Below are 14,580 nucleotides of genomic sequence, written 5' to 3' on the forward strand. Positions count from 1 at the left end.
TTCCCTCATGCTAATAATGAGAGAGCTATTACAGAGTTAACAGATCCTTGCAGTCAGTCAAGGAAATAGGGTGTGGCGTCCCAGGGAGAAGACACGTTGGACCACTGGGCAGCAGAGGCCTGTGGGAGAAACTCTCCCGTCAGTGACCTTTGGGAATCAGCCTGACGGCCAGGGAGCCGCTCAGCAGAGGGCCTGCTCTCTCCCTCACGGGTGTCTCTGGTAAATGGCATTTGTCTTGGCCCTGCTTTTGGTGGTAGTCTCAAAAGGTGGAGACAGGGATTTGAATTCTGCTTGTGTTATTATAGTGCTTGCAGAAAGTGTACCTCAAATTTGGAGTACTTGTTGAAGTAAAAGTGGAGGGCAGTTGTGTAAGTGCTTAGGTGGTGCTTTCCCACTGAAGTCTCCATTGGTCTTCCTGATGTAATTACACCATTATTTGACCAAAACAATTTCAGTCATTTTCCCACACAGTTAGGAATTTATCTGAATTTAGCTTTATAGTTCCAACACTCTTGAAATATAAGTTTAGTTTTCGCCCCCTTTTCTCAGGATGTTTTGACCAGTGTTAGAACAATACCTTTTATCCCAGGCGCCAAAATAGGGCACCTGTTACATGCTATAGAATTAGCTCCAGCCAGTGTTTCCTGTGAGATTTCACCTTGGCAGACGTCAGTCTCCAGAGCCACTGAGGAAGCAGAGACAATAGCTCTCCTCGCTGATAGCCCGTGCTTTTAGGCCATTATTTTAAGATCCGTTATTCAGGCCTTTTGGTTGGTATAGTTACATATGGCCTCGTCAGATCTTTGGGTTGACCCCTAGGTTGGTCTTTGCTACGGGTTATTTCCCACATGTTGACTGTTGCAATATTTGGAAATGTAGTTTTGGTTTAATTGCAGATGAGCGTCAACTATTAATTCACAGGAAATAAATGTTAATTTCTAGTATTATCACAAAAATTCAAGCATATAATGATTCAAACATATAATAATAATGCAAATATGTGACTTGTATATATTCTTGCAGACCCTGATTCACTATATCTGATGAGTGGGCCAGGAATCTGTACCTAAAGAGAGTAAAACCAAGCCTAAAAGCCAAGAAATTCTTAGGCCTCAGGGATAGCTGCGGTGGAGGTGGAAAGAAGAGTGAGTGCAGGTGCACTTTTGTGGGTGATTTACATGTGTGCAGACTTCTACCTGGTGGTCTGTGTATATTTTGTGTGTGTTAGGGATTGAACCAGGGCCTTGGGCATGCAGAGTGCATGCTGTGCCACTGAGCTTTTTAACTGCACAGTGTACAGGCAGTTCCTTTAGGATGCTTTGACTTTAGGACCGTGTGAAAGTGATACATTCAGTAAGAACTGTTACTTTGACTTTTGATCTTTACCTGAGCTAGCAGTATGTGGTAGAATCCGGTCTGGGGAGGCTGGCCAGCTCAGTGAGCCACAGCTCCCAGGTAGGCCCGCACCCTAAACAGGAGACCACTGACCCTCTGAACTGCGCTGTGCAGCTGAGCCACCGTGCTCCATAGGTAAGTGCATTGACTGCATTTTAAATTTACAATGTTTGCAAGGTCAGGTTCTCAGGGTATGACTCCAGTGTGACTCAAGGATATTAGGAACATGTCTGACATGAAAGAATCATTTTTAAAGGATAAATCATATGTTTATACATGATTTATATGCCCACTGTGTAAATGAAATCTCTGGCTGTGGTAGGAGATAATGTTCTTGCTGTGAAAGTTCCTTGATTTCCAGGTTGGACATTCCTAAACTAATTGAGATCTGCAGCTTTCTGTGGGCTCTCCAGCTCCAAGGACCAACTTTATCAGCAAATCATATTTGGCAACTGCAGCTGTCTCTACTGCTGACTTTGGAAGGGACAGATAATATCTTAGCCTTAATTCTTTGACTGTTGCTATTGTTTTAGAAAATTAACAGTGTAGGTGGAAGAGGTTAAAATTTGGAAGGGTTGACAGTTCCATCTTTTATGTTGCTGTTTTTGTAAACACATTCAGAAAATGGGTCTTCGTGTTAGGGGTAGTGGAGCTCCAGTCAAGGATTGACTACCAACAGAACAATTTAAAGTTGCTGGTGTTGTCACTACTACCTGTTAATGCCTTTACTTCTCTACCAATAGAATATCAGCTGATTCAGACTAGCCTTTCAGTTACAGGTAGCCACTGTTTTGCTCATTTTTTCCTGTATATCTTTGGTCCAGAGATTTCCTTAGAAATGTAACACAAACATGTAATTGTTCAGAGTCACCATAGCAGTCGGTTCTGGGGACCTTGGTGGTTTTCGCTGGACTGTGGTGAGGTGAGACATGTGGGGACAGCGGATTGGGTTTCTCATGAAGCTGTGTGTTGGGGCTTTCATCATGACCTTCCTCCTAACTCGATGCTAGGCTATTTCTTATAAAATAGGAGTGGTGTAGTATGAGGTCATCTAACTTCTGAAAAAGAATGTCCTCACTTGGCAAAACAGAGAGTTCATATCCTATTTGATGTCCTGTGTGTGCATTTTAAATGTGTTACTTGGTGTCCCAAGTTCTGGAAACTGACGGAAATGGTCAAGACTGAAATGGGTGCTCTTTGGGGGACCCCCAGGCCCTTCCATTTCTCTGTCTCAGCATACTAGACAGATCATAGTATATTTCTGGGTAGGGTTTTTGGTCTCATAGTGTAGTCTTCACACTTCAGTTTCCTGTTCCCAGCTTCCTGTCCTGGCCTCTATGACGGAGCATTGATCTTTTTGCCTGGCAAGATCCATATCACTGCCCCGCGCCTTCTACCCTCCTGACTCCCTGTCCCTGTCTCCTTGTGGCTCACTGCTCACCTTTTCCCTTAATGCTTCCTGGCTGTGCATCAGAGTATTGGTTCGGAAGTTGATGTGGTCCATTATGAATTCATCAACAGCTTCAAGTGTTTATTGTCGTTTTAATAGTATATAAGGTATTTTGATAAATGCTATAGCAGATATTAAAACTGGTAAAAATATATACCTGTTCCTTAAGTAAACTGTAATTTTATAATGTTAAGATAAGCACACACTCCATGTATTACACACCGTGAGTCATTGTGACTAGATAAGCACAGAGTACAATTGGTGCTGAAGGAGGTTCAGCTAAGATTGATGAGGCTCTTTGACTCTGTATAACTGTCTGCAAGTTTCTTAGTCTTTTAGAGCCTCAGTTTCCTATACAGAAGACAGGAATAAGAATATTTTTATCAAGATTGTTGCAATGATCAATGAAACAGTTAACATAAAATGTGTAATTGACGCATAATTGACGGTCTGGCGAATATTCAGAAACTGTCTTTTACTACTATTAACCTCCCTTCCTCCCAAAGTGATTTTAAAGTTGGTGCTGAATTTTATAAGCACTGCTGGGTCCTGATAATCAGAATAATTCTTTTAGGCAAAGTGAAAGAGAAACCATGGGAGTTCAAAATACAAGGGCACTTTTCAAAGCAAAAAATATACCAAGTAGGAAGAAACAAAGAGAAATTCCAATGCAAATGAAGTTTTATTTCGTATAGATATTCTAGTAAAAGAGGATCTAAGGACAAACCAGAGTATATTACAAATATTCTAGTGCAGGAAAAAAAAAACTCCAGAAATGGCACAATTAAAGATAAAATTCAGTTATGAAGATAAGACTGTGGCGTGGGGAGAGAAGCCTGAGCCTGATGGGGAGGGGTTCCTGGCAACAGTCCCTGAGGAGCTGAGGGCTTGGAGCTGTATTCTGCTGGCTCACCAAGTGCACTGTCCTCCTTTGTTCAGGAGTTTGATCTTGGTGAAAAGGTTTCAATGAACTATCACTTGAAGATCTAATCATGTTCTGCTGATATGAGTGTCTCTTGCATTTGTTTGAAAGGTCAAAAAGTTTGGACTTTTCCTGGAAGAACTTAAAACCAAGTTGAGGACTCAACAATAGGCTATATTTAACGGTGTAGCCTGGCACAGCCTGGGTTGTGTGAACTCTTTGTTTCTTGGGTTTCAGTTTTTCCTTTGCTGGATGACGCCTCAATATGGAGAATGTGGCCAGTTTACAGTATGGTTTTTGCAAGATTTAGCTTACTGAGGACTTATTGTTTTGTAACATTTGAAGCTTTGAGAAAGACTTTATATTCTGTCGGTTGATTAAAAGTGAAAAGAATATGCCGGTTTTAAGTATTAATGCTTGAAATCAAATAATTTTTACACATTCAGATACATCCTTGACCTGCAGTAGGGGAGAAACAGAAGCCTGAGTCATATGAGCCACCCTCCTTCATTTAAAAAAAAAAAAAACAATAAGGGTTACTTTTTTTTTTTTTAAGAGCGTAATTCTGGTTTTTAAAAAATTATTCCAGACTTGTGATATCTGAAGATGCACTTTAAAAAACAAAAAACTAAATATGTAAAAGCTTAGTTTTTATTTGCTTTATGTACTTGTGTATTAAATTGATGTATAACATGTTTAAAATCCCTGGGAACATTACAATTTGTGAATTTATTGTTATATGTAATTTAAAAATATTCTTCCACAAATGTGTTTTTAAGACCTCAGGGTTATACTGCTTCTAGGACTCCTTACTTCCTGGCTGGTGGCCTCACAGCAAGGTTGGGAGGCTTGTGCCCGATTGATCCTGGGGTCCCAGGGGCGTCTGCTAGGACTCTGCATCTTCTTGTAGTTCAACAGCCCTCTCGTTTTGGTTTTGGCTTTCAACAGTCAACCTTGAAAGATCTTTTGTTTTCTGAAAGTTGAAGAAACTGGCTCAGTGTTTTGACTCTTAGACAATTATTTAATTGTTTGCTGATAATAGGAACCCTTAGTAGATAGTTTCATTTATGAAGTTCTTTATTTTTAAGGGAAGCTTGACATGTTGAAACGATGGGTCAACACAAATCCTGGTTTTTGAAAAATTGTTTTTGAACATCAAAAAGCTCATTCTTTCTTTTCTGATTTGGCACCGTGTGTTTTTCCTGTGCATTATAACAAAGCTCTGTCCTTTTTAAAAGGAAGACTTAGCAGATTTAATGCTTGAGCTTTTCCTGTTATGACATGCTTAAAGAAATGTCCACTTTAGAAACCTTCACTTTAATATGACGGAATAAACACTATAAAAGTATATTAATAATTCAAAACATGATTTTGACTATCACGGATAAGAATGAATTCCTCTTATATGATAAAGAGTAGAGACTCCAAAACTACCATGTCAACAACTTTAACCCCTGGGAAATAGTTTAATGAAGAATATTTTGAATTCTCATTGTAATATTTACACTTCCTGAGTTATTTTGAATGTGATGTTTTAAACTATCTGCTTGTTTTATTTAAACTTTTTAGTACATTTTAATGAGTGATTCCATGAGAATATCTTTCTACCTTTATTAAATGAGACAGTAGGAAAATATGACTTGGTTTCCACAGTTGACTTTTAAGCCAGGCTATCAGCAGCACATCTGTTCCACAAAGTTGGGAACATCACGTGTGATTGCCATGTGTGATTGTCTCCTCACAGCATTGCTTAGAACAGTCACATTGGACAATGAGTGGCCAACACCTACAGACCACCTACTAGGGGCAGGGACTCTTCTAAGTGCTTTACGTTTATCAGTTTTTGTTATAAATGTTTAAACATGTTCCCCTTCTCTTCCTGCTTTCCTTCTGCCATCATTCCCTTCCTGCCACTGGCATCCCATGGGACAGAACATTTTAAGAAAAACAGAAGTCAGAAACAAGAGCAGCTGCTGTGAAGACGGTCCACTTAGTTTATGGAGCTCTTCACTGATAAAGGGACACATGAAGAAAGGGATCAGGAGTTCTGAGGTGGTGTTGGGAGGTGGAGAGGCCACAGCCCAGGAGGTGCCCCTGCACTGAGCGGCTGACCTCCAGCACTGAGGAGGGTCTTCTGTGTGCCAGCTCAGGGCTGCTCCAGACAACATGGCAAGTTGGATGAGGAGACAAGTTTTGCTGCAGATCCAGCAAGAGGATGGGGAATAGTCATTGGATGAGATCAGCTAGGGTGGAAGTGACCAGTTCAGCTGGTGAATAGATAAGAGGTCTGGCTTTAGGAGAGAGGCACACCTGTGTTAAATAAATAGCTTCACCCTGGAAGGATCAGAACCTCATACCCTGGAGGGTGTGAGCAGTCTGCCATCTTGCCTCCTGCTGGGCAGTTGCCTTATCTTTTGAATTTTTGCATTTGTATGTATCTAGGATTTGTTGTTGCTCTTGTTGGTTTTGGAATTTTTTTGGTGCTGGTGATTGAACCCAGGGCCTGGCACTTGCTGAGCACATGGTCTCCTGCTGAGCCACACCCCCAGCTCCAGGGTAGTGGACATACACTTATTCTGGGTTCTGTCATGGCTTCATTACAGGAACTGTGTGGCATCTAATATGTGGCAGACCTGGATTTGAATCTCAGCTGTTGGGTGGCCTTGAGTGGGCTCTTGACTGTGAGATGGTAGCAGTGGCCTCTGGAGGGGCTGCAGGAGGTAGTGTCTGTATGTCAGTGTCTCCAACAGTGTCTGGGACAGGGGCTAAAGAGAAGTGACCACAGAGGCGGCAGTGTCTTCCAGACCAGGGAAAGGCCAGAGATGAGACGGAGAAGACCTGCAGCAGTTAGGGTTAGATCCTCCTGCCAGATGGCCACGGTTTATGTTTACTAAATGTGAACTGCTGAGGAGGGAGGGGGTGCTGGAAATGTAAGGTGGGGTGGAGGTTCAACAGGAAGACATGTTTTGAAGTGTAAGTGTCACCTTCCTTACAAGGTCCATGCAAAGATTTCCAGAGATTAGGCCTTGTCTATTTCTGAGGACAGGGATTCCTATGTATTTTATGGTTATGTATCCGTAAAACCACATGTTGTTCAGGTTCAATTATTAAAACTCCAGTTTTTCTTGATAGTAAACTCAAAGCGTGTATAATGATGGTCTTTAAAAAACCTTATTGCTCATTATGAAAATTGAATCATCAAAAAGATGTTCCTTTTTGTTCAGTGTTGTTGAGCTTCATCTTTTTGACATAGGACAATTTTTTTATGTTGTCACTGTTTATTTTGAAATAAGAAATTTACTTTTAGAGTTATAAATGTAGAATCAACATTGTCAACAGAAAGACAATCTTTTAAATCATGTCTAAAAATTCCTGGGAAATGCCTATTTTTAAATTTCTAAAAGTAATATTATCATTCTATTTCATTGTGTGTGTGGGGGTGAATGTGTGGGTGCGGTGCTGGGGACGAAACCCAGGGACTCGCGTGTGCTGGGCAAGCACTGTACCCCGGGGCTGCCCCCGAGCCCTCCACTTCTTTACTTTGACTAATATAATTCCAGAGAATGATCACTGAATGTGTTTTAATACTTTGTTTTTATTTCAAGGAATGAAAATTTTCTAATGGCATATTTTCTTTAGAGAATGCTATGTTGCCTATTCATATATATATATATATATATATATATATATAATATTATGTAAATACACATAAATTGCATAATCTATATAACAAATGTATGTGTATTTTATATGTACGTACTTACGTATATATCTCATTACTTAAAAGCTACATGAATTTGCTTTATCATTTCTATCTTTGTCACTGTTTTTGCCACTGTGAACAAAAGACTCAACAAGAACAACTTTAGAGGAGGGAAATTTTATTTGGCTCATGGTTTCAGAGGTCCAATCCATAGATGGTCCACTCCATTCCTCTGGACCCAGGACAAGCCAGCACATCTTGGCGGTAGGGTGTGGAGGAGGCAAATCGGTCAGGACATGACAATCAGGAAGCAGAGAGAGAGCTGCCTGCACCAGGGACAAGTTATAAACCTCAAAGGCACACTCCAGGTGACCTGTCTGTCTCCTCCAACCACACCCACCTGCCAGTAGTTACCACCCAGTTAATCCCTATCAGAGGATTAGTGCACTGATTAGGCTAAGACTCTCAAAACCCAGTCTTTTTACCTCTAAACTTTCTTGAATTTCTTGCTTTATTGGACACCTAATATGTTTATAATATACCAATGCATATAATATATTAATATATGTATAATATATATTACATATTTTGTGGACACCTAATAACAATGTCTAATAAAAAAGTATGTATAAGAAATACTAAAATATTCTACTTATTTGTTCTGAAGAAATATCAGGGGCTTACAAAAAAGTGTGTTGAATTTCTTTTGACTTATAATTGTAATATTTTAATGAACTTTGTTTCTCATGGATATTTGTATTTTAAGATAATACTAGGGTCTGTAACAACCATTAAACTAAGACAAATTGCAACTTGCTTCACCTGGTGGGAATAAAATAAACTCGAGACATTCAGATATTCATTGTTTATGTCTGTCCTATAAAGTAAGTGAATGTTATTAAAGTAGGACTAGTTTGTCCCTCTTCATGTTATGTACACATTGTTTTTAAAACTTTGAGTCTTATCTGTTGCTATCATTTGAACAGGTGTCTCAATGCATGTACCTACTGCAAAACTAAACACGCCAGAGGAAATTTGGCCAGTTATCCCATTGATGAACTAGTAGATAGAGCCAAACAGTCTTTTCAAGGTAAGTGTTTCTAGAATTGTGGGTGACATTAGTCTTCTTATTTGAAACAGTATTTTAAGTATTATTCACTTTAGATACCTGCTGCTTCAGCTTTCTGAAGTTGACAAATACTGCGGCTTAACTAATAGATGTTATTAGATTTAACCACTTAGGTTAAATCTTATATTTTTCTGCTTTACTGTTTTCTTTTTACTTCACGGTAAAAAGAGCCTTTACACCCCATCTCTAGTCTCCATGGAAAAGAAAAAAAAAAAAAAGTTAAATCCTTCAGCCTCTGAGATCTGAGAGGAATACTCGGATTTCCCTTTTTTTTTTTGGGTGATTTTCTTGACAATTTAGAACACAGAGCCAGTAGGGTGTCCAGGAGTCTCTGAAGGAAAACAGAGGTTGCCCATCCAGGGATAGAGGAGGCCACTGTTCTTCTCTGTGGGACTGTTGGTTCAGGGAAGAACGGTCCTGACGGGCAGATCTGAGGGACAGAGTGCTCTTGAGTTGTCCCTTGCTGGCAAGTGTGATTGGCTGGTATCTCTGAGCGTGGAGGGAGACTTATCTTTAACATGAGTAACTGTGGTATTGACACATAACTGCTTAGACATGAACTTCCTCTTCTGTCCTTGTTTATAATGTGTGTGTGTGGAACAGTGGTGTGTTTTGTCATCCTACATCAGCTAATCTATTGTCTTATAATCTTGTGGGCTAATAGTTATTGGCAATGTGCTTTTCCTTTGAGCAAGTGGCTTGGAGGGCTGCTTTCAGTACCTCATACCCTGTATCTCAGAAAGTGTGCATTCCAACCCCTTTTCTATAAAGTCTAGTCTAGCCAAAGCTTTTATCAACACTAATTTGAATGTTTCTTTTAGTAGAGAGAAATAGACCCTTCGTTGATTTATTGACTCCTCCCTACATTTTTTTTTCTGATTTTATATCCTTATTCTTACCTTGAGTGTTCATACTGAGCTTATTTTGAATAGAAACAGGAGACACAGTGAGTCTCATTGCAAGTCAGAGGAAGGCCGGGATGAGTGTCTTCTCTGCAACATGAAGACTTGAAGGATTTTTTCAGAAGGGGCAAGAATTCACCTAGAAACCTAATTTATGCATCTGGTGTTTTTGCCAGTGTTCTTATCTACTGCTTATTATTCCATATATCTGTCAGTTTATGAGGATATTAAACATAGGTGATTTATCTACTAACTACTGCAAATTAGAAGGCATACAAATTAGTACTTTTTCAACATTGTGTGTTTTCAAGTGCAACCACATATAATTTTTAGAAACTTTCTACTTTATTGTACTTGAAAATTCAATTGATAAACCTGATTGGCCAAATTGTTATATTGTATATATGTAAGAATATGGAACAACAAATCCCACCACTATGTAGAACTGTAACATACCACTAAAAAGGGGAAAAAAGGAAAAAAAATCCAGAAAAAAACACACCATGAGTTGTGGAAATCATGATTCAAATTCAGTGTTCACAAGTAAAGTTTTGTTAGAACACACATACAAAGAAAAATATAACCTGTACAATGGTGGTCTAGGGAGAGAAACTATTTTCTTCATTTCCTGGTATCTATCCTTACTTGTAACTGAAGCTAATATTTGATATGATGGCTTCCTGACTTTTTGTGGACACAGTTATGTTTTATATATATGATGGGGGGTGGGGGAGGAAACATAATTGCTTTGACCCAGTTGGAGAATTCTTCTAAAGACATCCAGTGTAACCCTCTGTTTCTTTAGCACTGTCCTCTGGGCAACAGAGGTATACTGTGTTTCTTCAGGAGATGTCAGTTATGAGTTAAGGTTTTCGAGTTCAAATGAGTTGGGCCAGTTAAGGCGAGTGATTCAAAGAACTTGCCAGAAGTTAGCAGTTTTGTGTTGTACTACACATGAGATTATTGAAATACCCTGAGAATGACATTAGTGATGATCATAAAATGACAGCTTTCTCTGTTACTTCTAAAATATGTTGAATGGAAACTTCTCTGTATATAAACTAGGTAGTATGACAGTTACCCTTCATTTTCTAAATTTGGGAAGCGCAAGTTCATGATAAGGATGGGCTTATCCCTTACCACTGTAGGAAACATCAGTCTATTAGCTCACATTTTAAAGATACCGAGTTGCTAGCATTATCCTTCCTCCCTCCCTTCCCTCTCTTCCCTCCCTTCCCTCTCTTCCCTCCCTTCCCTCTCTTCCCTCCCTCCCTTCCTTCCCTCTCTTCCCTCCCTCCCTTCCTTCCCTCCTCCCTCCCTCCCTCCCTCCCTCCCTCCCTTCCTTCCTCCCTCCCTCCCTTCCTTCCTCCCTCCCTTCCCTCTCTTCCCTCCCTTCCCTCTCTTCCCTCCTCCCTTCCTCCCTCCCTCCCTCCCTCCCTCCCTCCCTCCCTTCCTTCCTCCCTCCCTCCCTCCCTTCCTTCCTCCCTCCCTCCCTCCCTCCCTCCCTCCCTCCCTCCCTTCCTTCCTTCCTTGGCTGGTCAGACCCGGGACATTGCTTGTGTCCTTCCATGGAGCTACAGCCCCAGTCTGGAAGAGTTATCTTTTTTTTTTTTTTCCCTTCATAGACATTGGGATTTTAATAATCTTATAAAAATTCCTGTTTGAGCTTTAAAATTGTTCAGCATAATTATAAAGGTAAATATGAGAAATAACCCATTTTCTTGTTTTAGTTTTTTCTATATTTAGTTCTTTAATAATTCAGGTGTTAATGGTAAAAACCCCTTGCATTCTGTGTTCTACCATGACTAGCTTGCCTGCCTATAATGAGTTCACAGCATGACTCTGTGAAAGTTGCTCAGAAATGAAAAGTCTAAATATATCGTCAGCAAATTTTAGGACTGTTTCAGGCCCCACACTGTCAGTAGTAGTTCAAGTTCCTATCCTTATGGTGGCATTTTCTTTTCTAAACTTTTCAAATTGCTACTATGTCAGCCACACACATTGGTCTTTTTTAAAGCTATAAAAGTGTGTGGAATATGGATTGGAACTTGGGTCTTCTGACATCATAGAATGTGCAATAAAATCACAATTTCCTATAGAGAAGCATATTTATAAAAAGTTTTTATTAAAATTTATTTTGTAGTATAATGCTCACCAAGGCACGTGAGCATTCAGTAGAGAGGGAAACAATCACAAAATTGCCCTGTATGTGAAAGGGCTTCCAAGAGAACTAAGATCATGCCAATCATGCATCCAGCTGCCGAAAATGAGAAAGAGTTCAATAAAGTTAAATGGATAGCATCAAAGTGAAACAAATTTCTAAAAAGAAACCTTAGTTTCTCTCATATATATACATATATATGTGTGTGTGTGTGTGTTTTAAGTTTGACATATTACACATACACGGAGCATAACTTATTCTAATTAGATTCCATTCCTGTGGTTTTTCATGATGCGGAGTTTCACTGCCGTACATTCATATTTTAGGATAGAAAGATGGTAGAATGTATCTGATATAACTCCCCCTTGGAATTTCAACAATTACTTTTTTCCTCGTAGTGTGGTTTTCATTTTTGTGGCCCGACCTGCATCTGAGTGCAAAATGCAAAATCCAGGTCACTCTCTGCATGTCATCTTAGTCCCACTGGGAGTGATCCTCTGCCCTCCTGACCGACCTCCTCACTGCCTCCCCTCTTCTGATGCTGGTTTAAAAACATGCCTGGCCTTAACCGTGTTTTGGGGCCTAAGGCTGCAGGGTGTGACCTGGCTGCATTTCAGATAGCTAGAAAAACATGTCAAATGGTGACCAGGACTTTGTTAGGGCCAGAATGAATTTGCAAGCTGGTGTTTTCTAGGATATTTGTATTGATTTTTCTCCAGCAGCTAATCGGTCAGTTTCAGTTGTGGAGGTGGCGGAGCAAGCTTCTCAAGTGTGCTGGGCGAGTGGTGTGGAAACGCCACCTTTCACTGCTGTCTCTGGAATCAAAATGGAGAGATGATGAATGAGTTGTTTTTATAGCTATCCTGTGCGACTCTAGAGCTCATTTGTGTGCTGCTGCTTTTTGCTCTCTGGTAATCTGAAAATCCTCTGCAAGATAGCTGGCATAAACCAATTATGGGATGGTCATGTAAATTAAGATGAAATGTTCAGAATAGGAAGAAAGTATCCGGATGCCCAGGGATTTCACTATTAATGTTGGAATTAAGACAGAATTCTCTTTCAAGACTTGAGAAGAATGCTGTCCATGGAATACAAGATGAATTACAAAATGGAGCTGGAAACATTGATTATCCTTTTAGATAAGGAAGGACATGAGCAGTATCTGGTTTTCCATGGTGAAGCTGCAGATGGTTGAATTGTATGGTTCGCGCCACGCCCCATTTGACTCATCACCTTTAGTCATTAGTATATGAGGATTTTGATCCAAGACCAAAGAGAGGCCAATAATTGCGTTCTATTAGTGTATATGGCAGTTAAATTAAATGTCTTTTTAATTCCTTTATCTTTTCATTTGGGCTGTGTTCAAATAAAATTGAGAAATCCATTTCTTCTGTAGGATGAATGATGTTAATTTACATGTCTGTTATACATTGTCAACTTCCAAATTGGATTTTGGGCAGCTTGTATTAAATAATTACATGTAATAGACCATGAAAATAAAAGTTGTGTAAAATGCAGTACTGTGTTTTGAAAAGGGAAGATAATTTTACCAATTGGTGAATTCAGGTTCTACAGAAGAATGGAGAAATAGCATGGTTTACATAATTTGATGTGAGCATGTGAAAGGAAATAGGGATTACCACGAGAAGCTTCCTGTTCCTATGCCCCGAATACTAGGAGGAAGGTTTCATACATCCTTTTCTGAGCAACATTGAATAATGCATTAGACATGCTTTTAACTGGTAACATGTGGAAACTCTGGATGTGTTGTCTATATGGCTTTTTCTTCCATTTTTTTTACAAAGTCCAAGATATATAAAAAAACCTAACTTTTAAAAGCTATTCCATACAAAAACATGACTTCAAGTAGTCATTTTTAGCCAGGCCTGGTGAAGCACACCTTTAATCCCAGTGGCTCAGGAAGCTGATGTAGGAGAATCATAAGTTCAAGGTCAGTCACTAAGTTGCTGTGAGACCCTGTCTCAAAAAACAAAAAGGGGGCTGGGGCTGTAGTTCAGTGGCAGAGCGCTTGCCCAGCACTACATAAAAATAAACAAATAAAGGCATTCTGTCCATTTATAACTATAAAAAAATAAAAATAAAGACAACAAAAAAGGACTGAGGATGTGGCTGAGTAGTTAAACAACCCTGATTTCAACCCTGGTACCACAGATAAATTTAAAAATAAAAAAATATTATGGGAGAGGTAAGAAAATGTAATGTACATATTACTTGTAACTGGATGGGGGTGCTGTGCTTAAATGGCTGTTTATCAGATAGTTTAAATGAGTGGAGATGAGTAATCACTTTGATTTCAGGGAATGTTTGTGTAGGCTGTCCACAAGAAAACCGTGTCATCACTTGACTTTTACCTATTCAGATTTCTGAGCTTCTGTCAGTGGCATTCAGATTTTCTTAGCAATAAAGGGAATGCTTTCTCCACATGACGTTGAAGTCGAGGCACAGCTGCCTCCACTGGAGGAGCGGTGAGGCCTCATTGAGCGAGGCCTTTCCTCTGACCCCTTGGGTTCCAGCTGGAATCTGCCTGCTAACTCAGTGTTTCTCAAGGTGTTTGTATCTCACAGATCCAAGGGTAGTAGACATTTTCTTAAAAGGCCAGATAATAAACATACTTGGCTTTGTGGGTCACACAGTCTTTATTTAACTATTCATTTTTAAAAGTATTTTTTAGTTCTTATTATATTTTGACATACACAGGTGGAGTATGCCTTTTCATTCTTCTGGTTGTGCATGGTGTACAATTCCATTGGTGGTGTAGTCATGAATGCACGTGGATAGTAATGTCCCATTCATATTATCTTCCCTATTCCAATTCCCCCTGCTTTCCCCTTTGTCTAATCCAAAGTACTTTTGTTACTCCTTAGCATCCACAGATCAGAACCGAGTTAGCTGAGTTA

The 14,580-nt window shown here is 39.7% G+C and overlaps 1 protein-coding gene across 6 annotated transcripts in view; it reads left to right on the forward strand.

The window, feature by feature from the left end:
• Window positions 1-14,580, forward strand: part of Cdkal1 (CDKAL1 threonylcarbamoyladenosine tRNA methylthiotransferase) — a 596,174-nt gene that overhangs the window by 270,157 nt on the left and 311,437 nt on the right. For all 6 annotated transcript variants that reach the window (XM_027948318.3, XM_027948315.2, XM_027948319.2 and 3 more), the window contains one exon: window positions 8,457-8,560. In XM_027948318.3, the coding sequence (XP_027804119.2) occupies window positions 8,457-8,560 (104 nt within the window). The remainder of the gene's footprint in view (window positions 1-8,456; window positions 8,561-14,580) is intronic.

The sequence above is a fragment of the Marmota flaviventris genome, chromosome 6, assembly GCF_047511675.1.
Source record: "Marmota flaviventris isolate mMarFla1 chromosome 6, mMarFla1.hap1, whole genome shotgun sequence".
Taxonomy (NCBI): domain Eukaryota; kingdom Metazoa; phylum Chordata; class Mammalia; order Rodentia; family Sciuridae; genus Marmota; species Marmota flaviventris.